Source organism: Pleurodeles waltl, chromosome 8 (genome assembly GCF_031143425.1).
Source record: "Pleurodeles waltl isolate 20211129_DDA chromosome 8, aPleWal1.hap1.20221129, whole genome shotgun sequence".
In the NCBI taxonomy this organism is placed as follows: domain Eukaryota; kingdom Metazoa; phylum Chordata; class Amphibia; order Caudata; family Salamandridae; genus Pleurodeles; species Pleurodeles waltl.
The window spans coordinates 1,492,522,034-1,492,548,514 of NC_090447.1; the positions used below are offsets into that span (position 1 = coordinate 1,492,522,034).

General features: G+C 45.1%; 1 protein-coding gene across 5 annotated transcripts in view; it reads left to right on the forward strand.

Annotated features, from left to right (window-relative positions):
• STXBP5L (syntaxin binding protein 5L) overlaps nt 1–26,481 on the forward strand; it is a 1,301,131-nt gene that overhangs the window by 549,232 nt on the left and 725,418 nt on the right. For all 5 annotated transcript variants that reach the window (XM_069202705.1, XM_069202706.1, XM_069202709.1 and 2 more), the window contains exon 5: nt 6,156–6,290. In XM_069202705.1, the coding sequence (XP_069058806.1) occupies nt 6,156–6,290 (135 nt within the window). The remainder of the gene's footprint in view (nt 1–6,155; nt 6,291–26,481) is intronic.

The following is a 26,481-nucleotide window of genomic DNA, read 5'->3' on the forward strand; positions in this document are numbered from 1 at the left end:
AGGTCCAGTGACCATGGTAAACGGAACTCCTTTGTGTTTTTATTGGATCTGAGTCTTCAGAAACATTATCTATCCTGTGGTTGCAATAATGATCGCAAACTTTTGAACCAGTGGATTCAGAAGAGTACAGTCACATTTGCTGCGCCTTTTGTTGGAGCTAGGCCTGCATGAAACCTACTGTTGTGCTTTCTGACTGTGAAGCTGCATGTTCTTTTTATTCTAGAGCGGTGCATTCTGAATGTGAAACTGCATGCTCTGTTTATTCTAGTGCGGTGCATTCTGAATGTGAAACTGCATGCTCTGTTTATTCTAGTGTGGTGCATTCTGAATGTGAAACTGCATGTTCTGTTTATTCTAGTACAGTGCATTCTGAATGTGAACCTGCATGTTCTGTTTATTCTAGTGCGGTGCATTCTGAATGTGAAACTGCATGCTCTGTTTATTCTAGTGTGGTGTATTCTGAATGTGAAACTGCATGTTCTTTTTATTCTAGAGCGGTGCATTCTGAATGTGAAACTGCATGCTCTGTTTATTCTAGTGTGGTGCATTCTGAATGTGAAACTGCATGTTCTGTTTATTCTAGTGCGGTGCATTCTGAATGTGAAACTGCATGCTCTGTTTATTCTAGTGTGCTGCATTCTGAATGTGAAACTGCATGTTCTGTTTATTCTAGTGCGGTGCATTCTGAATGTGAAACTGCATGTTCTGTTTATTCTAGTCTGGTGCTTTCTGAATGTGAAACTGCATGCTCTGTTTATTCTAGTCTGGTGCTTTCTGAATGTGAAACTGCATGCTCTGTTTATTCTAGTGCGATGCATTCTGAATGTGAAACTGCTTGTTCTGTTTATTCTAGTGCGGTGCATTATGAATGTGAAACTGCATGTTCTTTTTATTCTACGCAGTGCATTATGAATGTGAAACTGCTTGTTCTGTTTATTCTAGTGTAATGCTTTCTGAATGTGAAACTGCAGGCTCTGTTTATTCTAGTGCTGTGCATTATGAATGTGAAACTGCATGATCTGTTTATTCTAGTGTGGTGCTTCCTGGATGTGAAACTGCATGCTCTGTTTATTCTACTGAGGTGTGCTTTCTGAATGTGAAACGGGTTGCTCTGTTTATTCTAGTCTGGTGCTTTCTGAACGTGAGACTGCATGCTCTGTTTATTCTAGTGTGGTGCATTCTGAATGTGAAACTGCATGTTCTGCTTCTTCAGTGCGGTGCATTCTGACTGTGAAACTGCATGCTCTGTTTATTCTAGTCTGGTGCTTTCTGAATGGAAACTGCATGCTCTGTTTATTCTAGTGTGGTGCTCTGGGAATGTGAAACTGGATGGTCTAAATGGTATGCTGTTTATTCTAGTGTGGTGCTTTCTGAATGTGCAACTGCTTGTTCTGTTTATTCTAGTGTGGTGCTTTCTGAATGTGAAACTGCATGCACTGTTTATTCCAGTGTGGTGCTTTCTGAACGTGAAACTACATGCACTGTTTATTCTAGTGTGGTGCTTTCTGAAGGTGAAACTACATGCTCTGTTTATTCTAGTGTGGTGCTTTCTGAACGTGAAACTGCATGCTCTGTTTATTTTAGTGCAGTGCTTTCTGAATGTGAAACTGCATGCTCTGCATATTATAGTGTGGTGCTTTCTGAACGTGAAACTGCATGCTATGTTTATTCTAGTGTGGTGCTTTCTGAACGTGAAACTGCATGCTCTGTTTATTCTAGTGTGATGCTTTCTGAACGTGAAACTGCATGCTCTGCATATTATAGTGTGGTGCTTTCTGGATGTGAAACTGCATGCTCTGTTTATTCTAGTGTGGTACTTTCTGAACGTGAAACTGCATGCTCTGTAGTGTGGTACTTTCTGAATGTGAAACTGCATGCTCTGTTTATTCTATTGAGGTCTCTCTGAATGTGAAACTGCATGCTCTGCATATTCTAGTGTGGTGCTTTCTGGATGTGAAACTGCTCTGCTTAATCTAGTGTGGTGCTTTCTAAACGTGAAACTGCATGCTCTATTTATTCTAGTGTTTTGAACGTGAATCTGCATGCTCTGCACATTCTTGTGTGGTGCTTTCTGGATTTGAAACTGCATTCTCTGTTTATTCTAGTGTGATGCTTTCTGGATGTGAAACTGCATTCTCTGTTTATTCTAGTGTTCTGAACGTGAAAGTGCATGCTCTGCATATTCTAGTGTGGTGCTTTCTGGATGTGAAAGTGCATGCTCTGCATATTATAGTGTGGTGCTTTCTGGATGTGAAACTGAATGCTCTGCGTATTCTAGTGTGGTGCTTTCTGAACGTGAAACTTCATGCTCTGGTTATTCTAGTGTGGTGCTTTCTGAATGTGAAACTGCATGCTCTGTTCATTCTAGTGTGGTACTTTCTGGATGTGAAACTGGATGTTCTGTTTATTCTATTGTGATGCTTTCTGAATGTGAAACTGCATGCTCTGCATATTATAGTGTGGTGCTTTCTGGATGTGAAACTGAATGCTCTGCGTATTCTAGTGTGGTGCTTTCTGAACGTGAAACTGCATGCCCTGGTTATTCTAGTGTGGTGCTTTCTGAACGTGAAACCGCATGCTCTGTTCATTCTAGTGTGGTGCTTTCTGAATGTGAAACTGCATGCTCTGTTTATTCTAGTGTGGTGCTTTCTGAACGTGAAACTGCATGCTCTGTTTATTTTATTCTAGTCTCATGCTATGTTTATTCTAGTGTGTTTCTTTATGGACGTGAACTAAATTACATGCTCTGTTTATTCTAGTGTGGTGCTTTCTGAACTTGAAACAGCATGCTCTGTTTATTCTAGTGTGGTGCTTTCTGGATGTGAAACTGCATGCTCTGTTTATTCTAGTCTCATGCTATGTTTATTCTAGTGTGGTGCATTCTGGACGTGAACTGCATGCCCCATTTATTCTACTGTGGTGCTTTCTGGATGTGAAACTCCATGGTCTGGTTATTCTACTGTAGTGCTTTCTGGATGTGAAACTCCGTGGTCTGGTTATTCTAGTGTGGTGCTTTCTGGATGTGAAACTCCGTGGTCTGGTTATTCTACTGTGGTGCTTTCTGGATGTGAAACTCCATGGTCTGGTTATTCTAGTGTGGTGCTTTCTGGATGTGAAACTGCAGGCTCTGGTTGTTCCAGATCCTGATGGCTGGATGCTGCTGTTTGCCTTACTTGTTTGGGCTCCCATTTGGAGGTAAAAGGTCTGTGACTTGGTTTCTTGCAGTCCGATGCCCACGGTGCCCTGTGCTGGTGCTAGAAGCCCTGTATTTTAATCCCTTAAGAAAGCAGTGGGTTGCATTCAGTGGCCCTGCTTTTTCACATTAAATAAATTAATCAGCATTTTTCCAGGTTGAATGGAATAACACTGCAGTTGAATCGCCAAAGAAAAAATCCACCAGGTTGACTGCTTGATGAACAGAGAAAGCCGCTCCTGCGACCATATTCTATCCTAACAGCGAAGGGTGGCCTAGAGGGTTACCTGACGCCAGCACCAGGAGCTGGCAGAGGGCTTTGCTACTGAGGATTAGGGCAGGTACCATCAGCCATGTCTTATGTTTTCCATTGGGATATTTTGGGAATCTGAGTGAGAGTGTATGTCCTTGTGATGGCACTCCTACCCAATCGGTTTTACTTTGTATGTTTCTCTGCAAATTTTACGTTTTTAGATCGCGATTTCAGTTGTCTCTATTAAGGGTTTAGTAAATCTAGGGCATCTTTACGCTTCTGCAATCGTTATCAACTGAGGATGTATTTTATAGAGAGGAGCGCTTTCTTAAATAGGCTGTATTTTACCAGAAACAAATGACTTTCTAACTTTATGTGTGCACTGATTTATTGATCTTTGTGTGTATGCTTTTATGATTGTCTTTGACTTTCGAATAAACATTGTTGATGGTGTTAATGCTTCCTTGTAAAACAGTAACCTTCAAATGCTAGTCTTGTCGCCCAATTATTATAATCTGAAAATATCTCTTATCCACCTAAATGTGAGAACATGGTTAGAAAATGTGTGGCTGTAAAGAGAAGATCTTCACATGTCTCATTAATTGATGTATGTTTCCCTGTTACAAACGTAGAATATCTCCCCCATTCCCTTCCCAGATCTTCTTTCGTCCCTAAAGACCAACCTCCTGAGTGATATTTAAACTGCTGCCTGTCTCTCAGCTGTGAAGGATTCAAGTGATTAGGTTAATGTTGTAGGCCCTTCAAATCCCCGGTGAAGATTCTATTCTTAGACTTCATTGTAATATAAATATTGTCAACCAAATTGCCCGGTTCATTCATCATCGTTATCGAAATGGTTGTATGTTGCTACTGGCGATGCCCTCTGGAGATCCTTGCAGAACAACGCCCCTCCGCCTTCAGCGCCTGTAATGCAGCGATAAATGCAGTGATCTGGGAGCGTCAATTCTCCGCTCGACTGCACCGTCTTCCTGCAGACCCTTCAGATTCAAGTGCTCTAATGGGCACGACTATAGCAAGCACTGTTGCGGTCCTTCAGTAATGTATGATTAAGATGGGATTGCGAATGAAGGCGCCAACGGAGGGATCAACCTCATCCAGGTCAAGCAGGGCAGGTTATTACCACTCACTATGTTGTGACCTTCTTACAGTGTGCTCCATGCTTGCTTGATTTCATGTTTTACTCTATCCAGCACTCTCTTTTCCTGTTCCTTCTTTTCTTTTTGAGACTATTTGTCCATCTTCTCTCAGGGGCCCGATTCACAAATGTAAACTTAAACGTAGGGTCTAAATTTAGATCAAACGTCTATGTTTACGACTTTGGGAATTTGCAAAGGGCATTTACAAGTAGTATCTTTACGTCCGCCTTTGGGGCCCGAGTGCGGATGTAAAGTTACTACTCGTGAATTCCCAAAGTCGTAAAGTTTAGACCAAACGTCTAAGTTTACTTTTGTGAATCGGGCCCCAAGTCTGTCCTAGAGGGATGTGGGGCAGAGTATATTACTGTGATGGTGGCCAGGATTGCAACAGATACAAAAATAGCCTTGTGGCCTGTCTCTAATGGGTTGCTCACCATCCTGCCTCAGCCTGCATGCTTTTTTTTTCAGGAGAGTGCCTCCACCAACTTAGGGGCATATTTATGAGAAGTGTACGTCATGCTTGCACCGTGCAACGTAATACATGTGTGATGCAAACCTTAAGTCCCATTTGTGAAGCCACGCAAAGCCATTTTGCGTGGCTCCAAAAATATGGAGTAAGGCAACGGAGTGCAAATTGCTGCATTGCCTTACTGTGCCCTAGGAAGCCATTCCATGGCCGTTGCATGGGTGTTCCCACACAACTCCCATGGATTCTGATGTATTCCCAGATTTACAAAAACTTGTAAACTTGGGAATACGCCAAAACCTTATGCCTCCTTATATCTTTAGTTTTCATTGTCTTTTCCTCTTTCTTTGTGTGCTGCATTTTGCAGCACACATAGAAAGAGGAGTATGTCTCCCAGGATTGTTTGTGTGCAGGAAGGTTCACTTTCCTGCACACAAACAATCCTACATGCAACACAGACACCCTTGCACCGTGGTACAAGGGTGCCTGCGTTGGCGGTAGGCTGGCCATTGTGCTACAGCGCAGGGGGAAAGGACAGGAATGTCCCGTATGCCTTAAATACAGCGCATTCCTGGCCTTCCCCATTGATGCACTGCAGCGCACCAAAGTGACTTGCTACATGGCGCTGCACCGTTTTCCATAAATATGGGCCCTTGTTTCCTACTCTGACTACTTTGCCCCCAATTAGCTCAGAACTTTTTTTTTAACCTCAGCGATCCCCGTTTCCCTACCACTCTCTGCCACCATTTTAGCACAACTTGCACCTCCAACGTTGTATAGTCTCATGGTGTGGTGTAGGTGGGCTTGAGGAGGAGGAAACTGCAATTTACCTCATACCACAGGTTCACAAAATGAATATTCATGGCAATCATTTTTCATGCAATGGACTTGAATGGAGAATATTTAGGTATGCTGTGGTTATGCCCAAAGGATGGGGTGGTGGGGCCCTGGTGGAATATGTGATGTGTATGAGTTATCCCTCTTTGAAGAGCCTATCAGAAGTCTTCCATAGGAGTTAACTCTGATGGTGACCTCTTTCTGTGCCACAGGTTGTTGAAAAGCATCCTTCTGTTTTTTCTCTTGCAGCATCACTTCCTGCCACCTTCCCTTCCAGAGCAAATGGCTGTACGTTGGAACGGAGAGAGGAAACACGCACATTGTAAATATCGAGTCCTTTATTCTCTCAGGATATGTCATCATGTGGAACAAGGCAATAGAACTGTAAGTGCACATTCTTGATTTGCAAAAAAATGTATCTGACTTTTTGTTGGGTTTCTGTTCTTCCTGGATTTATACACATTTTCGTTCTCCAGTAAGATTTTTTTGCCCAAAGTCACAAACTCACGATAGTTCCAAGTCACCAGGCTTTACCTAAAAAACTCAGAAATGTGGAACTTAAAATTTCTGTATTTTTACTAAACCTTTTTTTTACATCCCACCTTTTAAATGAGAAATATAAGCGGTAAGAAGCTCAAGAAATACTGTTCAACCCAGAGAAAGGAATTGATTCTTTAACTTTTGATTCTAGGGTGAGAGAAGCCCACTTCACCTCGGTGAACTCAGCATTCCATAAATCATTTGACCTCCGTTAGCTCAGCATCCCAGAAGTCATTGGACCTCTGTGAACTCAGCATTCCAGAAGTCATTTGACCTCGGTTAGCTCAGCATCCCAGAAGTAATTGGACCTCGGTGAACTCAGCATCCCAGAAGTCATTTGACCTCAGTGAACTCAGCATCCCAGAAGTCATTTGACCTCAGTGAACTCAGCATCCCAGAAGTCATTTGACCTCGGTTAGCTTAGCATCCCAGAAGTCATTTGACCTCAGTGAACTCAGCATCCCAGAAGTCATTTGACCTCGGTGAACTCAGCATCCCAGAAGTCATTTGACCTCGGTGAACTCAGCATCCCAGAAGTCATTTGACCTCGGTTAGCTCAGCATCCCAGAAGTCATTTGACCTCGGTGAACTCAGCATCCCAGAAGTCATTTGACCTCGGTTAGCTCAGCATCCCAGAAGTCACTGGACCTCGGTGAACTCAGCATCCCAGAAGTCATTTGACCTCGGTTAGCTTAGCATCCCAGAAGTCATTTGACCTCAGTGAACTCAGCATCCCAGAAGTCATTTGACCTCGGTGAACTCAGCATCCCAGAAGTCATTTGACCTCGGTGAACTCAGCATCCCAGAAGTCATTTGACCTCGGTTAGCTCAGCATCCCAGAAGTCACTGGACCTCGGTGAAGTCAGCATCCCAGAAGTCATTTGACCTTAGTTAGCTTAGCATCCCAGAAGTCATTTGACCTCGGTTAGCTCAGTATCCTAGAAGTCGTTTGACCTCAGTGTTTTTTCCTCAGTTTTGTGGCACCTTGTGTATCAAATGTTCTTTCCTTCCAGAGGCATCCATTTGAACCCTTTTGGGTTTCCTAACATCCACCGCTCTCTTGTCACATTTGAAAGGAAAAGCTTATGTAAAGAGAGTGGTTTGCTGTACACAAAAGGAGCAGCCCCTCCACCCCAGGCATAGGTTTCTTTAAGTACCTATCCCTTTGTGATGGCAGGATGTCAGGTGAAGCTCGGCATTCCAGGTGTCTGCATTGCATGCCTCCTTTGATATTTCTGGCTCTGTGTGGAGGGAGGCACACAGCTCCCACGCAGAGGCAGCAAACGCCACTAACTGAAACCTTTCTCCTAAAACAGGTTTTTCAGGTCGAAAGAAAGATTGGAGGGAGTCTGTCCCCTACAGAGGTGCTTAAAAATGGCCCTGTCCCTCTTCTGCCCTGTTGGGTGCTGTCTCCGCTCCTTCCCACTGGGTCGCTACGATATCTTCCTCAGTAGTCTTCCCCCACCCAGAGATATTTTTCAATGCTGAGCATCCCATCAGCACCGTCAGATGCTTTGTCGCCAATCAGGGCAGAAGTAAGAAGATGAAGTAGTGAGGGACCGTCTTAATTTTCACCTAAAGTAGTCTCCTAATGTATCCGTTTACCTGCTGCTTCCACTCTGAAATGTTCCAGTTTGGTGGAGCAGGAACTTACTATATTAGAAGTAAAGTAACAAAAAAAAGTAAAGTAAAGAGCGATATCTTGCATTACCTCATGAGAACCAGGGCCCCGGGTGATCTATGAAGCTATCGGTCTCTAATGCAGTGAATAATTGAGGAGGAGAGATCATGAAACAAATTATATCTGGTGGATCCTGGAATGCATAAAGTCGTGCTCCCAGAAATCTAACAGGTTCTTCCCCGTTGCTCAGGTGCACCATGAGTTGAAGCAATATCCTGCTTTACCTAAATATGTTGGGATACTACTTGGAATTCTGGTCACATTTTTGTTCCACTTATTTCCAACAATCCAATGTAAAGGCTGATGCTCAAGTTGATTAGGCACCTCTCAAAATCTGTCGGTACAGGAGCCTTAACTAGCCACCTCCTGTTTGGTTGATTCACTTCTGTGAAGCCTGTTCCAAGAATAATAATCTGTGCAAAGTCCATTACTGGAGAAGGAAATGGTACCTACCTGTGATAAACGTTCTACAGCTTAAGTATCCTCCTTCAGATAACAACCAATCCTTTCTTTCTCCCCTCCTATAAAATGAAAAAGCGATGGGCATGAAGTCCGCTCTTTGGTGCCAGACTCTATAAGCTAACGTAGACTCCTGTCAGCCTAGGTGGAAATGTAAATGACCAGTCGTTTCTCATGAGTAGTTTCTCATTTTCAAATATAATTTTCTAAAGTGACAAAGATTTTCTGAAATGATTTCAATTTTAAGGGTACAAATGTGTGTGCCTGCCATTATTCTAATATTATGAATCTGGAGTGAATACCCAACTGGAGAACTATTGCTGTGGGTGAGCAACTTTGATATTTAACTGTGAAGTCCAGTGATTACCACTGATCCTATGGAATCCTATAGCTGCCACAAAGAAAGAAACACTTGGGATTTAGCAATCATGTCATCTCTATGATGAATCCTTGATTTGAACAATAAAACTATGACACAGATTCAATGTATATGTGTCATTATATTACCTTGCCCATGGTTGCTTGGTCGGGTCGGTAGTCAGTTTGTATTGTCACCCAAGCTATTTCAACCTTCAAACTCCGCTATGGAGAAGCAAAACCCTGGCAGCATTGTGATTAGGAGCATTGCTCATGCAGATGATTATCCAAGTGGTCTTGTACCAGTCCCAGGAGTTTTGACTGTGTTTTTCTAGGCTAGAGATATACCTCTGACAACATCTGATTATGGTACTCTGGTGAAATCTGTGACCTGACAAGTTTGCCTCTCTAAAACGTTGGGTTCCATGACCATGAAGTAAGGAGTACATTATTGTGAGCATTTTTTTAAATATTGTTTTAAACAGCTAGAAGCTCTTTATTTGAACACGTAACACATATTTATTTCGTCCTCATTTCCTTCTATGATGAAAGCCCGTAATTTGAATATTTTTATAATAAAAGTATTGCCCCAAATATGGAGAAAAGCAAATGTAGTGACAAATCAAAAAATACAATCAGCTTTGATTGATGATAGATAGGTACTTGAACTGGGTACTTGAACTAAAACAATATTGAAAAAATACATCATTATGGGATTGGAATTTATCTTGTTATGGAGATGATTGTTTTGGGTCCACCACTTATGAAGAACTCCTTGCAGCTGTAATGATTATTACTTGTTCTTGCTGTTAAACGTTAGTTTGGTTGATATGGTTCAACTCCAGACCATGATTTTGGTGCCTTGTTCTGGCTCTTGGTCGAATTAACATTCATTTTTGCAAACACCATTGAAAGCAAAGTCTCCCTAGACAGAGGAAGCCTTCATGAAAAAATCATGTTGTAAGTACAATTTAGTTCAAAAGCGAGCAATAGAAAAGCAGTGAGTAAATCTGTTATGTCTTCTGTAAGTGCTTAGGTGACACCCACAGTGTCATTGGCTGGTATCAGTCTGTCTCTCATTCAAATCTGAATGTCCTGCCCTTCTCTGAAACTGAATGGAAGCATGATAGAATGTTTTCTCATCATTAAAGTTGTCTATAACCACACATTCAGACCTGCCTCCGTATTGTCATCCTCAAAGAAATCTTCAAGCTCAAGATCGCTCACCAAACATGATCAAGAACAACACATTCAGACTGCTTTTGTAAAGTGATCCTCATAGGCTTCTCCAGACTCCAGATCCCTCATCAAACATGATCAAGAGCCGCACATTCAGACTGTTTCTGCGGCATGAGACTTGAAGTCTTCTTCTGACTCTAGAGCCCTCACAAAAGATGATTCATAGCATCACATTTAGATCTGCCTATGTAAGCCGACTCTTGAAGTATTCTCTAGACTCACAATCCCTCGTCAAAAATGGAAAAAAATCACACATTCAGACTGTTTCTGAGACGTAATACTTGACATCTTTTTCTGACGTTAGATCCCTCACAAAAGATAATCAATAACACCCATTCAGAGTTGCTTCTGTAATGTGCTCTTCGAAGAATTCTCAAGACTCCAGATCCCTCACCAAACATGATCAAGAACTACACATTCAGAGTGCTTCTGTGACATGATACATGAAGTCTTCTACTGACTGTAGATCCTTCACAAAAGAGAATCAATAACCACCCATTCAGATCTGCTTCTGTAACATGCTCCTCGAAGGATTCTCATGAGTCCAGATCCCTCACCAAATATGATCATGCATTTAGATTGTTTCTGCAACATTATACTTGGCGTCTTCTTATGACCCTAGATTCCTTACAAAAGGTGACCAATAACCACACATTCAGACCTGCTTCTGTAACATGATCCTCAAAGACTTCGTCATATTCCAGATTCCTCCCCAAATATGATCAAGAACCACACATTCAGACTGCTTCTGCAGCATGATCCTTGGAGGCTTCTAATGATTCCAGATCCCTCACAAAAGGCGATCAGTAACCCCACATTTAGGCCTGCTTCTGTAAGCTGATTCTTGGAGACTTTGTCAAGCTCCAGATGCGACAGCAACGATTATCAAGAACCACATATTGGATCCGGTTTCTGTAATACGAGCCTTGGATGGTTTTTCAAGCTCCAGATCCCAACAAATCTCTGACTTCTGAATAGAAGTCTTTTTTACAGAAATTAGGACGGAAGATCAACGAGGTATATCACTTGCATCACTCCTTTTTTTAACTCTGAGTGTGAGTGTGTGTGTGTGTGTGTGTGGGCACACACAAGTCTTAATGTAAATCTCTATGTGTGTATCCGAGTGTGTCTGTGAGTGTGCATGTGTATGTCCCTTGTGTCTGCATTAGTATGTTCCTTTGTGTGTAAATACTTATGCTCAAAAGGTATTTTTGACTCCCCTAGAAATCTGTAACTTTATGATTCTAGAGTGAATTTGTTTTGTCCTGGGATTTACTAGGGCTCCTGGATTTAGACATTAGGGCGTGTCTTGTTACTGAACATATGAAATTGTGATAGAGGTAAAGTCTCCAGTGACTGTGGAATCTTTGACTCATTTGGCTTGTTGTACTTTGCCACAAGTTTTCACCTCTGAGTGTAATTGTGTACCTCTGTCTTATACACCATGGAAGCAGCTTCATTGGGCTCTGCAAAAGTTGAAGAAGTCTATTATTCAAATATAAATTGTTCAGTCAAACAATGGCATCCCTGAAAGGGTTCTATGCATGAAGAAAGCTAGAAGAAACATTGTGCTTCTCTTGAACTCTCTAGTTTGTTGTTGCTCGCATCACACCTGTCATTCCATTTCCCACTTGTGCAGTTCAACAGGAAAACTGCCAGTTTGTGATTGGGAGATAGGGGCACAGTACAAAACACTGACCATCTTGTAAGTGTGGAAAAGGCCTATTTATTGAAACAGATGCACATGAACATCTTATTCCTGGGCAAACTACTCTACAAAACTACCACCTCGCTAAACCTCCTATTAAATACCCAGTGTCCTACCCTCACCCCTACTGTCCCACCCAAAATACACCACTGCACAAGTATCTCATTACTACTGAAGCACAATTCAACATTTTCAACTTTACCATATCCCTCCAGCCTATGTGCAAGTATTAAACTCTAAGCAACTAAACTTCCTGCCTACCCTCCCTTTCCCTGTGTTTCGCCAATGGCAATGCCACTCCAACTTCTTCAACCTCCTGGAAAACTTTCCAGGCCACCTCCACCCAGAAAAAGGCTGTTTAGTAACTTTTTCTGCCCCCTTCCCTCCCCACAATCCTTTGTAGCTGACCTTCCCAGGAGTCCCAATTCATCTATGGATATTCAGGGACTGCAGCACAACTTCCTTCAACTCCAAAAGGTACAATTCCATTCCTACCCGAGAAAGATGAACCCCGTTGCCTTGAAAAAACTTGACGTTAACATACTGAATATCCGAGTTGCAAATGCAGCCAAAACCAAGATCCCTGCAAACCGGCTCATCTCCCTGATGATCTTCGTGCGTGCCCTATCATCTGCTGCCAGCTTCACGACTCCCTCCACTGCCTGTGCGGCATAAACTCCATCCAGATCACGAAGCAACCGGACTGCTGTGCCTTCACCGGCCTTAGGTCATGTTTCATATCCCTCATCAGCACCACACCCCTTCTAGTACAGGATCATTCTCCCCCAAATGAATGACCAACACATTAGGGCATCTCCCTCCCACCAGCATACCATTTAAACACCTGATCAACTCACGCCATTTTATGCCCCCTTTTCCCTGCCAAGTAATGGGAAACAGCCATTGGATGAATCCCAAGTGGGTCCCATAGGCTCTCTGTGCCGCCTGTCATTCTGCCCATTTGATAAAGGCATGTCCGACTATCCAGATGGCTATATATATCTTCCACCTCCAGACCAACAACCTCCACCCATATATCTCTGAAAGAAATCTGAAGGCCAGCGCCCCAGCCTCCTGGGTCTTCCCATGCCCAGCTGCGATTGCCAGCTTTGGTCACAGAGCCAATCCGGAACAAATGTGTCTCATATTGAGGCGTGGTCCCCCAAAGCAACAAGCGTACTTCACAAAACAGAGAGGAGCTGGAATGCTGTAACCTTCATCCCAGACAGGTGCAGAAAAACTACCCCGCCCCACCCCTGAAAACCTTACAATGCACGACCCACCTGTCACCCCATGCTATTGGGCATTGCACAGAACCTGGAAGTGCTTGCAATACCACATTCTTCCCTCGTGCTCGCTGTTCAGTATTGGAGCTTTGCAGCCATACTGCAAATCTACCCTCGCTCCTTGTTACATCCTCTGAGGTCATTCCCCCCTTGCCCCTCAGACCAGCAATTCAGACACTCAAAATGAACCAGAAAACATCCAGGACATCAAAGTGGTGAACATGCAAACGTCCTCCTCTCCCCTGCAAACCAATGGCAAATGCCGTAGTACCCGACAAAACAAATTCCAAGATAAGAGCCTCCAGGATCTCCCCAAGCGACCTTGCTTCCTTGGCCACCCCTCGAGCATCCGCTGTCCCAGTTCCCCGGCTGACTATGCGTAGCCCCACATCAAGTTGCCCATAAGGGCAATACCCGCAAGCTTCCCTGCAATTGTCACTCACGACAATTACTGCCCCCTTGCAGTGTGCCTCTGATGCCAATAATTCTGACCCCGCCTAACCATAAACTCTCCTTGTCAATTCAGCTAGGGACCCTACCATCAACTACACCTTCCTGTGTTGCCTACCGACCACAAATCCCCTGGTATAGGTGTCTTGCATTGGTTTGCGTCCTTGGCCAGCCCACGGAATCTCTTCCACTGAAAATGAGACAAAGCATCCGCAGTGTCATTGTCTCCTCCTGGCACATGCCGTGCCTTGAAAGTGATATCATGCTGAGGACAACCCAGCACAAAAACAGGCAACAATTTCAGCAACTGTGCATCTCTCACCAGCCGTCTGTTTACCACCTGCGCAACAGCCATGTTGTCCACTGGGAACAGCAGCTTCCGGTGCGCCACTTCTGCTCCCCACAGTGTGATAGCTACCACTAGTGCAAAGAGTCCAAGGAATGCAGTGCTTTCTCCTACCTTCCACCAACCAACCAGGCACCTATGATCCGCCTCCCTTTTCCTCTCAGACATCCCCGATCCGCCAATCCAACAGCAGAGGACACTCCGTCTCTCACCTGGTGGCCAGAGCCTTGAACCACCTTCCCCTGCACCTCAGGCACGTTGCATCGCTCCGCGAATTCAGGAAAGGACTCAAGACATGGCTGTGCAAATGAATAGAGCACCCCAAATGAGCTAGCGACTCCAGCGCCTTGAGACCCTCACAGGTGATTTGCAGCACTTTATAAATCCTGATTGATTGATTGGCTGTACCAGCCACTCTTCCGCACACCTGCGGCCCCGCCAAACCACAGCCAAGCCCAGATCTCTGGCCGCATTTGAGAATATCTGCACATCCCAATCAAGTTCGTCCTGACGGGCCAACAGTATTCCATTGAAGGAATTCAAGAAGAACCCCACATCCTGAGATCCTCTTTGACCCCAGCTGACATGCTTATGTGATGGTGCAGCAGTTATCCCCTGCAAGTGTCCTCTGGGTCTCGCCTGTGTCAACACCGCCTGCATCTTGCGCGCAGCGACCAAGCTAGTACGACCCCAGTTACGCGGTCGGAGGCTCGCCATTCTGGTCTCGCCAAGCCTGCCTCAGGTGCCCCGTCCACTAATATGTGCATGCGCCCTGCTTCACGTACCAGGCGCATAGCTTCAGCAATCTTGTCGGTGTTGGGCTCCATCCTCCACCCCAACTTTCTCTGACAACGTTGCCACATGGAAAAAGCTACCAGGGCTCCCTGCCACAAGTAGGGTGACCAGGCGTCCTGGATTTGCCAGGACAGTCCCGGTTTTTCACCAGCTGTCCCGGCAGATTTTGAGAAATGTAGCTCATGTCCCGGTTTTTAAAGAGAGTCGCCTGAAAACTGTAAGTGATTTTTTTGTTTTCTAAAGCAGAAATACAAAGCAGGTGTTATTGGAAAACTATTCAATTAACAGACATTATACTGGCTTTAAAAATTGCATTTGATTTGTGTTCTTAGTGCCTCTTCTGTAATTCTGTGGTGATGAACGCTGTCATTCTCGGCGCTCCTTTGAAGAAAACGTGTTGTCCTTCTTCTATTTTTATGCAGTGTCCCGTTTTTTGGCTTTAAAATTCTGGTCACCCTAGCCACGAGGTCACCTGAAACCTAAAATGGTCCAGGGAGCCCAAAAGGGCACCCTATATAGCCTTCTAGGGCTACACATGGCTCCCATGTAGAACAACACAAAGGAGGGTGACGGGCAGTCACTTTGACGGCACCCTCTCCCAAAAACCCCGAGGGAGGGGCAGACATCCCTGCAGTGGGCTGTCCACCAAATCCCCATTCTCCTGAGTTTCACTAAAATATGCCACTATTACAAAAAGAAAATATGTGCTACTACGTCGGGGGCACCCTCCTAGACACCAGCGGCCACTTGTGCGGCTCCTGCTTGGCCCGTCAGAGGGAGTGTGGCGTCTTTTCATTACACTGCTGCAAGCAGTGGCGTAACAAAGGCCCCCGCAACCGCCGCGTGCGGTTGGCCCAGCTCCAGGGGGCCTCCTCAGCACAGTACCGGGGCCTGAGAGCTCCTGGGTAAGTCCGGAGGGGGCCCCCTCTCATGCACTTTGCATGGGGACCCCCTCAAGTTTCGTTGCGCCACTGGCTGCAAGAGAAGTCTTCATCAGTAAATCATTCTGTGAAAATCTGGAGGCTCATGTAAGGACTTGGGTACCCCGACATCCGGGTGTTTGCACCCCTCCACCAAGGGCCGAGCGGTAGGCATCGGTCTGCATTGTTCACCGTCCGCTTTCAGTGGCCGGGGTGAAGGTCAGAGCAATGTCAGCAGATGCTGAGAGTCTTAAGCGAGGGGCGTCCCCGGCGCTCAGCGAGGCCCATTACCGCCAGAGCGGCCCTTTTCTAAAATTGCTCCCATCATGTAAAATGCACAGAAAAGACTCCTCGCCGGCCCGGGGCGCCCAGATTCATTACTGTGCAGAAATGGCTTCGTGCTCTTGCTGTGAGAATAAAAAGTACTTCTCCGTCTTTTTCCTTTTTATTATTATTGAAGTTGCTTTCTTTGGAAGGCCCGGGCCTCGAGGGGGCGGCGGGAGGGACGATTTTAGATCTGGCTAGCGAAAGACTTAGCTGCGGTTGTTGCCTCATGTATTAACACGTGATTAATTATACAAGGAAATACAGAGCAAAGGGCAGTGGCCAGCAGCAACATGTCTGTTCTAATCACATGTGCACATCCACCTGAAAAGAAGTGCACTTCCGCGCTGCTCTGGTGGGGCAGTATTTTACTTTGCCACTGTTTTTATATTTCCGTTGTTATCCATTTTTTTTTTAGTCAGCCTCCCATTTTTATCCCTGTTTATGTTTTTTAGTCATCCTCCCATTTTTATCTCTTTTTATGTTTTTTAGTCACCCTCCCATTTTTATCCCCTTTTATGTTTTTTAATCGTCCTCCCATTTTTATCTCTTTTTATGTTGTTTAGTCATCCTTTTGTAAGTTTAGACTTTTTCTTCACTCTGTATAATTTAAAGCCCTTCCTTTTCTCAAAAACAAATTCTATTTTCCACCCTGTTATTAGTAAAGGTGCCCCTTAGGAAGCACCCTATTGCAGTGGCGTAACAAAGTCTGGGGGAGGGGGCTCTGCAAAGAACATGGAGGGGCCCGCTGTAGGTCGGGGCTCCCCGCACCGCAGGGGCTGCGGAGGCCTTTGCTACACCACTGCTCTATTGTTCTCCTAGAGGTACCCCCATTAGCAAAGCCTCTTAGCCATCCTTTGAGTTTGTGGGATCAGGAAAGGCACAGTCAATGCATCAGATCAGCATTTGTAAATGTTCCTTTATATAGCAAGAAGTAGAGTAATTGCCCCCGCGAGCCTGAGATTTTTAACTTATTTTTTCTTAATCTGTTTAATTTTATTTATATAACATTTTCTAGTATAAGCCCCCTACATTCCTACATTTATGTGTGTGTATATATATATATATATGTATAATCTACTGGCGGTCGCCAGTAGGTAGTTATAGTTAGGACCTAGCTTCCATAGGAAAAGTGTTTTTTGTTTTGGCAATAACTTTGGTGCCGTTTGAGCTCTAGGTCCATGTGCAAACACAGCCTGCATGTTTTTGATGTAATTCTTTTTCGCAAGCTTAATGCTTGCTTTTTATTGGAAATGTGGCTAAAAGATTATTTCCTCCCAGATGTTGCAGTGGTCATCCATAATGGCTGTTCTATAGTATACCAGGATCGTGCCCAACGTGCTGGGGGATGTATCACTATCATTCATGAGTCAAATATTCCATAACAAACCTGACTTACATACAGAGTGAGAAGGTATGATTTGCACACTACGGCTTAGTCCCTCATTTGATTTTTCTGACACATTTATCTGTCACCCTCCAGGCAATCAAGTCCTTCACAGAAATATCATCACCTCATGCACTTAGATACATCAACTTTTCGAGCTTAGGGGACCTCAGTAGCCATTATGATAATCCTCTGTTCCCCCAGTCCATAGCTCTTTTGAATGTGTTAACTGGTCTGGACTTGACGCAATGGGTTGAGTTCCCTACACCCACGCAGGTCAGGTACTTGATACCATCTTTTCTAATTCACAGCTTTTATCGGTCTCGACACCCATGCCCTAAATTGGTCAGATGAATATACCATCTCTTTTCGCATCTCTGTCAATCAAAACACCAAGGGGGTGATTCTGACCCCGGCCTTAGACCGCCGGGGCCAGGGTCGGCGGGAGCACCGCCGACAGGCCGGCGGTGCCCCGCAGGGCATTCTGACTGCGGCGGTAAAGCCGCGGTCAGACCGGCAACACTGGCGGTCTCCCGCCAGTGTACCGCTGCCCTGTTGAATCCTCCAAGGATGGGATTCCGACCCTCCCTACCGCCATCCAGTTCCCTGCGGTCCGCCCGCCGGGAACCGGATGGCGGTAGGGGGGGTCGCGGGGCCCCTGGGGGCCCCTGCAGTGCCCATGCCACTGGCATGGGCACTGCAGGGGCCCCCGTAAGAGGGCCCCTACAAGTATTTCACTGTCTGCTTAGCAGACAGTGAAATACGCGACGGGTGCAAATGCACCCGTCGCACCTTCCCACTCCGCCGGCTCGATTACGAGCCGGCATCCTCGTGGGAAGGTCGTTTTCCCCTGGGCTGGCGGGCGGCCTTTTGGCGGCCGCCCGCCAGCCCAGGGGAAAACTTGAAATACCCGCCGCGGTCTTTTGACCGCGGCGCGGTATTTTGGGGGCGGAATTCTGGCGGGCGGAGAATCAGAATCACCCCCCAAGTCCTCTATGACCAACTCTGAGCTATCTACTCTCTAGTCTAAAGTGACTTCATGTAACTTTTGACTAAAGCTTTGTTAGGTTCCTCCTTTAGGACAATGGGTGAGGTCTCTACTGATGAGGATAATTTTAATAAGTGGATAAACTCTGAACTCAACATGTTTATACCTATTAAGAATACTTGGCCCCTTGGTATTCTGAGCACTTTAGGACCACAAAACATCAGGACAAGGCATTGGCATGTACTTGGAAGATTGACTATAGTATGGTCTCTAAAGAACTCTATTGGACAGTCATAAAAATGACACCATTTTGTTATTAATGCACACTCCTCTTATTAAGAGAAAATAATTGAATTGACAGTATTAGAAGGTTCAACTTTTTTTGGTTAGTGGCCTCAGGGTGAAAAAGAGTTTTCGAGGACTTCTTTCGAGGAATTATTGGCTTATTCAATTCTCTTCGCATAATAGGAGGTATTTTTATTGTACTAGTCTAATCTGTGGTATTTTATATTTTTATATTAGGTATTTCACCTTTCCTGGTTAGATATTTTTGTGTAAATTTCACCTGCAGAAGACTGGATGGAGCAGAAAACATCTCCTGGCGCTTCTGCCTTTAATTTTCTCATCGTGCTCTTTTCCGATAGACTACCAGCCATATAATATGGTCGAGAATCTACTTGGAAGGGGCAGTGTGGGAAAACTGAAAAATACACAGATTTAATAATCCCAAGATTCAGACAGCAGAGCCATCCCGCATGTTAAAAACAATTTATAAGCCCTAACGGCAGAGCAGCCTGCTCAATGTATAGATACATGACAGGTTTCAACAATATTTTGGCAGTAATTTATAGAGATATTGTCAACAAAATGCATCAATATAGATCAAGAACCAGCTGCCATACGGAATGATGCCCTAACATCACCAACCCTTCTGACCCCAAATACCACATTATCTGTCTAATAATAAATGCATTTGTTTGCGAATATCACCTTGCCATTTTTCAAACTACAGTAATTTTGCCTTTAAATACCACCTCTTAAAATAAAAGAATGCACACTTCCCTAAATAATATTAAAATGCCCCAGTTCAACCCCAATTGCGGCTCCATTGCATGCAAAAGATGGCCACCAGGTGACAGAGATGCAGCAATAGTAGCATGAGCCCTCATGCAAACAAGCATAGTGCCAACCTCCAGTCTCATGCTGCCATTCCCCAAGTGCCCCCACCACTACTCCACTTCCACGGCCGTAGCCACATCTTCATCCTCCAGCCTCCCTGATCCAATAAACCCTTCCTCTCTTTTACCCACTATCTACTTCTCCATCTTTCTGCTTTCTCCATCCGTCTCACTCCAGCTCTCCAGACAGTCTGTTCTTCCCTACCTATTACCACTATATCAAAGTGGTAATAGGTAGGGAGAATTATTTATACATTTATAAGTTTCTATATACCTTTAAAAAATGCACGGAGTACCATTGTACTTCTTTGGTAGTGCCACAGTACCTAAATTATATAAACAAATATGATAAAAAAATAAAAATACACTGTGCTACACTATATTTAAAATATATAGTGTATTACAGTGTATTTTCAATTTGTTCATATATATTACTTTATAAAAAAAGCCCACAGAGCACCACGGCAAAACCTAGAGTTTACTGTGCAGATTACAAAAATTAAAGAAAAGAGCATGGTTGCCTGTAAGGTGCTTCAAAACTAAGTGGAAAAATATAAATACATTCCTCTGCCTATTACCACTTTAACAAAGTGGTATTAGGTAGGGAACAACCATAAAACCTACTACATACCAGAAATCCAGAAGGCATCAAAAAGGCACTGAAAGCACACGTTTGGTAAACACATTCATTTGCCAATTACATACTGCCTTCTTATCCACATGTACCACTACATACCATGACCTTACGGTGGTATACCGGGGCTTAATATATAACTATGTATCTTAAAACATATAACTTTAACACTACTTACAGTATTTACACATGTTCCCAAAAATTTCCATTTACCCCTGCCTCATCACATCTACATACATTTACCCTCTTTGAACCTATGTCTGTTTCAATTACCACAATACAGCCTCCCCCTCTGCGCTCTGCTTTGCTCCAATGTACACCACTCTATTATACGCTAATCCACTGTACGCCACTCTACTCTAACCCAATCCACTGTATGCTGTACCGAGTCCTAAGATGACTGCCACCACTTCCTGGTTGATATGGTGCAGCCAATTAGACCTCGGCTTGAGATTTGTCGGATCTGTGGAAGCTCCACTTCCCTAAATATACACAGTGTTTGAGCATTAATTACTCAAAAACTACTGAACTGATTACACCAAATCACAAAAAGCACTCTTTCTAGACCAAGATGTAGCTTGCTCCCAAATTTGTAGCTGTGTCTGAAGTTCCTACAGAAAAAGTAATGGGGAAAACACATTTTAGGACCCCCTCCTGTTGTCGGCCCCGCTTGTTTGTATGATATTATTGAATAATAACTTAGATTTTTTTTAACAATTCTGTGTTTTGGAACTGTTGCTTCTCTTTTCTTTCCTTATATTTAGTTTCTGTTCATTTATGTTATGTCAGAATATTTCGTCCTGGAACCATTGTTGTTGGTTTACTTGTCCCAGGTCTGGGTTTGCAGGGCTGTCCCTGTTGTTGTAAAACCAGAGAGGCATTTTAGACATATTTATAATGGGCTGACAGGGCAGTTAAATAGGCTAAGCACAATGTACGGGGAATATTTTAGGGCAAAAGCATAGATGCTTTATTGCTGTAAGTTAGCAAAACAAGAGACGCCAAAATACATTGTAATAATGTATATTACATTTATATGACAGATGGTTGTTTGGTTGTGGGATATTAGAGCTATGTTACTGTGCATACCCTGGTGCAGTTACCTGTGAGTGTTTCTTATCACTCTACCTAGGAACAACAGTCCATAACCAGAGCAATAACATCCTCTTCAGGTTCTGCCCATTGTTACACTACTGCTGCTCTAATACCCTCTAAATCAGCACACTTACATGCCCTTTTGTGAACAACAATTATCTGTCTCACTGAAAGCACATACATCCATTACCTGTGATAAGTCTTTAATCATGATGAAACCTCTGTCAACTACTTGTCCCGTGAAGCCACATTTATGCATCCTGTTGACTAATGACCACAGGAAATAAAGCACATTCCTAGAAATGTATATGTTTCTTTGGAATCACACACACATTGCAGACAGTTATGGTGTATTTGTGTCCATATGTCTGTGGGTTCTGTTTTAGACTTTGTAGACTGCTGTGGGTGATGTAACATTGTCTCCATGTTGTGAACAGCATCATTGAGGAGCTCAGACTGCAGTTGAGGCTGACCATAGTTGTACTATCACTCCTGCTCGGGGTTTCACTTATTGATGAGATGTGATGAGAACTAAGGAGCTGTGACTAGGAAAATAAAATACATGGTACCTGGTGGCCACTGTCTACAAGCGACTGCACATAATGCCACTAGTTTCTCACACAGATGTACTGCTGTTGAGGACAGGAGATGGAGATTTTCTGTGGTATTGGTGGGGAAGGGAGACCCCTGTATGTATGTAATAGGAGTGTAACACGTCATTTCTCCATGGGGGAAAATATTTTTCCTGCAGAAAAAGTAAAATGGGTTGCACATGAAAATGCATATTTGCATCACAAGGTGGTAATTCTGTATAGGAAGCGTTATGCATTGGAGTACTTCTGGACTTCTAGAACTGACATGGGTTATGGTGCAAGAGTCTTGTGATTCTGTGAAAGCATCACAAAAGTTGGAAAATTGCCTCGAATGTAAAGTTAATTCTATGGAAACTATTTTCTAACTTTATCTCGAAGGGCTTTGGAAATCCACCAGCAAGTAATAGTTAGTAATAACCCATAGGCAGTTAAAAGGCACATGAGAGCCCACTCTGGCCTACATTATGGAATTGGTGTCTTTCACACAATGGAAAGGAGCAGAATGATGTTCACCTTCTTGGTGACAACATTCTGGGGGTCATTCCGGCCGGGGTCGGCGGGAGCACCGCCAACAGGCTGGCGGTGCCCCGCAGGGCATTATGACCGCGGCGGTTTGGCCGCGGTCAGAAAGGGAAAACCGGCGGTCTCCCGCCGGTTTTCCGCTGCCCTCAGGAATCCTCCATTCCGACACCCCATACCGCCATCCTGTTCCTGGCGGTTCGCCCGCCAGGAACAGGATGGCGGTATGGGGTGTCGTGGGGCCCCTGGGGGCCCCTGCAGTGCCCATGCCAATGGCATGGGCACTGCAGGGGCCCCCGTAAGAGGGCCCCACAAAGAATTTCAGTGTCTGCTTAGCAGACACTGAAATTCACGACGGGTGCAACTGCACCCGTCGCACCTTCCCACTCTGCCGGCTCCATTCGGAGCCGGCTTCCTCGTGGGAAGGGGTTTCCCGCTGGGCTGGCGGGCGGCCTTCTGGCGGTCGCCCGCCAGCCCAGCGGGAAACACAGAATCACTGCAGCAGTCTTCAGACCGCGGAGCGGTGTTCTGTCGGGGGAACTCTGGCGGGCGGCCTCCGCCGCCCGCCAGAGTTAGAATGACCCCCTCTGTCTCTAAGCAGAAAAGATGACAATATGCAGCATGCCATAGCATAACATAGCATGGAAGAATATAGTATAGCATAACACCATCAGATAGCATAGCATCTCGTAACATAACATAGCATAGCATCACAGCAGGACACAAAAGCACAAGCTGGCATAACATAGCCTGGCATAACAGAACATAGCATAACACAGTATAACATCACAGCATGACACAACAGCACACGCTGGCGTAAGATAGCCTGGCATAACAGAACATAGCATAACACTGTATAACATCACAGCATGACACAACAGCACAAGCTGGCGTAAAATAGCCTGTCATAACAGAACATAGCATAACACAGTATAACATCACAGCATGACACAACAGCACAAGCTGGCATAAGATAGCCTGGCATAACAGAACATAGCATAACACAGTATAACAACACAGCATGACACAACAGCACAAGCTGGCGTAAAATAGGCTGGCATAACAGAACATAGCATAACACAGTATAACATCACAGCATGACACAACAGCACAAGATGGCGTAAAATAGCCTGGCATAACAAAACATAGCATAACACAGTATAACATCACAGCATGACACAACAGCACAAGATGGCGTAAAATAGCCTGGCATAACATAGCATAACACAGTATAACATCACAGCATGACACAACAGCACAGGCTGGCATAACATAGCCTGGCATAACAGAACATAGCATAACACAGTATAACATCACAGCACGGCACAACAGCACAAGCTGGCATAACATAGCCTGGCATAACAGAACATAGCATAACACAGTATAACATCACAGCAGGACACAACAGCACAAGCTGGCATAACATAGCCTGGCATAACAGAACATAGCATAACACAGTATAACATCACAGCATGGCACAACAGCACGAGCTGGCATAACATAGCCTGGCATAACAGAACATAGCATAACACAGTATAACATCACAGCATGGCACAACAGCACAAGCTGGCATAACATAGCCTGGCATAACAGAACATAGCATAACACAGTATAACATCACAGCAGGACACAACAGCACAAGCTGGCATAACATAGCCTGGCATAACAGAACATAGCATAACACAGTATAACATCACAGCAGGACACAACAGCACAAGCTGGCATAACATAGCCTGGCATAACAGAACATAGCATAACACAGTATAACATCACAGCATGACACAACAGCACAAGCTGGCATAACATAGCCTGGCATAACAGAACATAGCATAACACAGTATAACATCACAGCATGGCACAACAGCACAAGCTGGCATAACATAGCCTGGCATAACAGAACATAGCATAACACAGTATAACATCACAGCAGGACACAACAGCACAAGCTGGGATAACATAGCCTGGCATAACAGAACATAGCATATGTAGGAAAGTACCATCTTGCCTGGCATGTTACCCCCATTTTTCACTGTATATATGTTGTTTTAGTTGTATGTGTCACTGGGACCCTGCCAGCCAGGGCCCCAGTGCTCATAAGTGTGCCTGAAAGTGTTACCTGTGTTATGACTAACTGTCTCACTGAGGCTCTGCTAATCAGAACCTCAGTGGTTATGCTCTCTCATTTCTTTCAAATTGTCACTAACAGGCTAGTGACCAATTTTACCAATTTACATTGGCATACTGGAACACCCTTATAATTCCCTAGTATATGGTACTGTGGTACCCAGGGTATTGGGGTTCCAGAAGATTCCTATGGGCTGCAGCATTTCTTTTGCCACCCATAGGGAGCTCTGACAATTCTTACACAAGCCTGCCACTGCAGCCTGAGTGAAATAACGTCCATGTTATTTCACAGCCATTTTACACTGCACTTAAGTAACTTATAAGTCACATATGTCTAACCTTTACCTGGTAAAGGTTGGGTGCTAAGTTACTTAGTGTGTGGGCACCCTGGCACTAGCTAAGGTGCCCCCACATTGTTCAGGGCCAATTCCCCGGACTTTGTGAGTGCGGGGACACCATTACACGCGTGCACTACATATAGGTCACTACCTATGTGTAGCTTCACAATGGTAACTCCGAATATGGCCATGGAACATGTCTAAGATCATGGAATTGCCCCCTCTATGCCATCCTGGCATTGTTGGTGCAATCCCATGATCCCACGGGTCTCTAGCACAGACCCTGGCTCTGCCAAACTGCCTTTCCCGGGGTTTCACTGCAGCTGCTGCTGCTGCCAACCCCTCAGACAGGTTTCTGCCCTCCTGGGGTCCAACCAGGCTTGGCCCAGGATGGCAGAACAAAGGACTTCCTCTGAGAGAGGGTGTTACACCCTCTCCCTTTGGAAAATGGTGTGAAGGCAGGGGAGGAGTAGCCTCCCCCAGCCTCTGGAAATGCTTTCATGGGCACACATGGTGCCCATTTCTGCATAAGCCAGTCTACACCGGTTCAGGGACCCCTCAGCCCTGCTCTGGCGCGAAACTGGGCAAAGGGAAGGGGAGTGACCACTCCCCTGACCTGCACCTCCCCTGGGAGGTGCCCAGAGCTCCTCCAGTGTGCTCCAGACCTCTGCCATCTTGGAAACAGAGCTGCTGCTGGCACACTGGACTGCTCTGAGTGGCCAGGGCCAGCAGGTGACGTCAGAGACTCCTTCTGATAGGCTCCTTCAGGTGTTGCTAGCCTATCTTCTCTCCTAAGTAGCCAAACCCTCTTTTCTGGCTATTTAGGGTCTCTGCTTTGGGGATTTCCTTAGATAACGAATGCAAGAGCTCATCTGAGTTCCTCTGCATCTCTCTCTTCACCTTCTGCCAAGGAATCGACTGCTGACCGCTCTGGAAGCCTGCAAAACTGCAACAAAGTAGCGAAGACGACTACTGCAACTCTGTAACGCTGATCCTGCCGCCTTCTCGACTGTTTTCCTGGTGGTGCATGCTGTGGGGGTAGTCTGCCTTCTCTCTGCACTAGAAGCTCCGAAGAAATCTCCCGTGGGTCGACGGAATCGTCCCCCTGCAACCGCAGGCACCAAAGAACTGCATCACCGGTACCCTGGGTCTCCTCTCAGCACAACGAGCGAGGTCCCTTGAATCCAGCAACTCTGTCCAAGTGACTCCCACAGTCCAGTGACTCTTCAGTCCAAGTTTGGTGGAGGTAAGTCCTTGCCTCCCCACGCCAGACTGCATCGCTGGGAACCGCGACTTTTGCAGCTACTCCGGCCTCCGTGCACTTCCGGTGGAAATCCTTTGTGCACAGTCCAGCCTGGGTCCACGGCACTCTAACCTGCATTGCACGACCTCCTAAGTTGTCCTCTGGCGGCGTGGGACTCCTTTGTGCAACTTCAGGTGAGCACTGTTTCACTCCACTTCGTAGTGCCTGTTCCGGCACTTCTGCGGGTGCTGCCTGCTTCTGAGAGGGCTCCTTGTCTTGCTCGACGCACCCTCTGTCTCCAGACGCAATTGGCGACATCCTGGTCCATCCTGGGCCACAGCAGCATCCAAAAACCCTAACCGCATGATTTG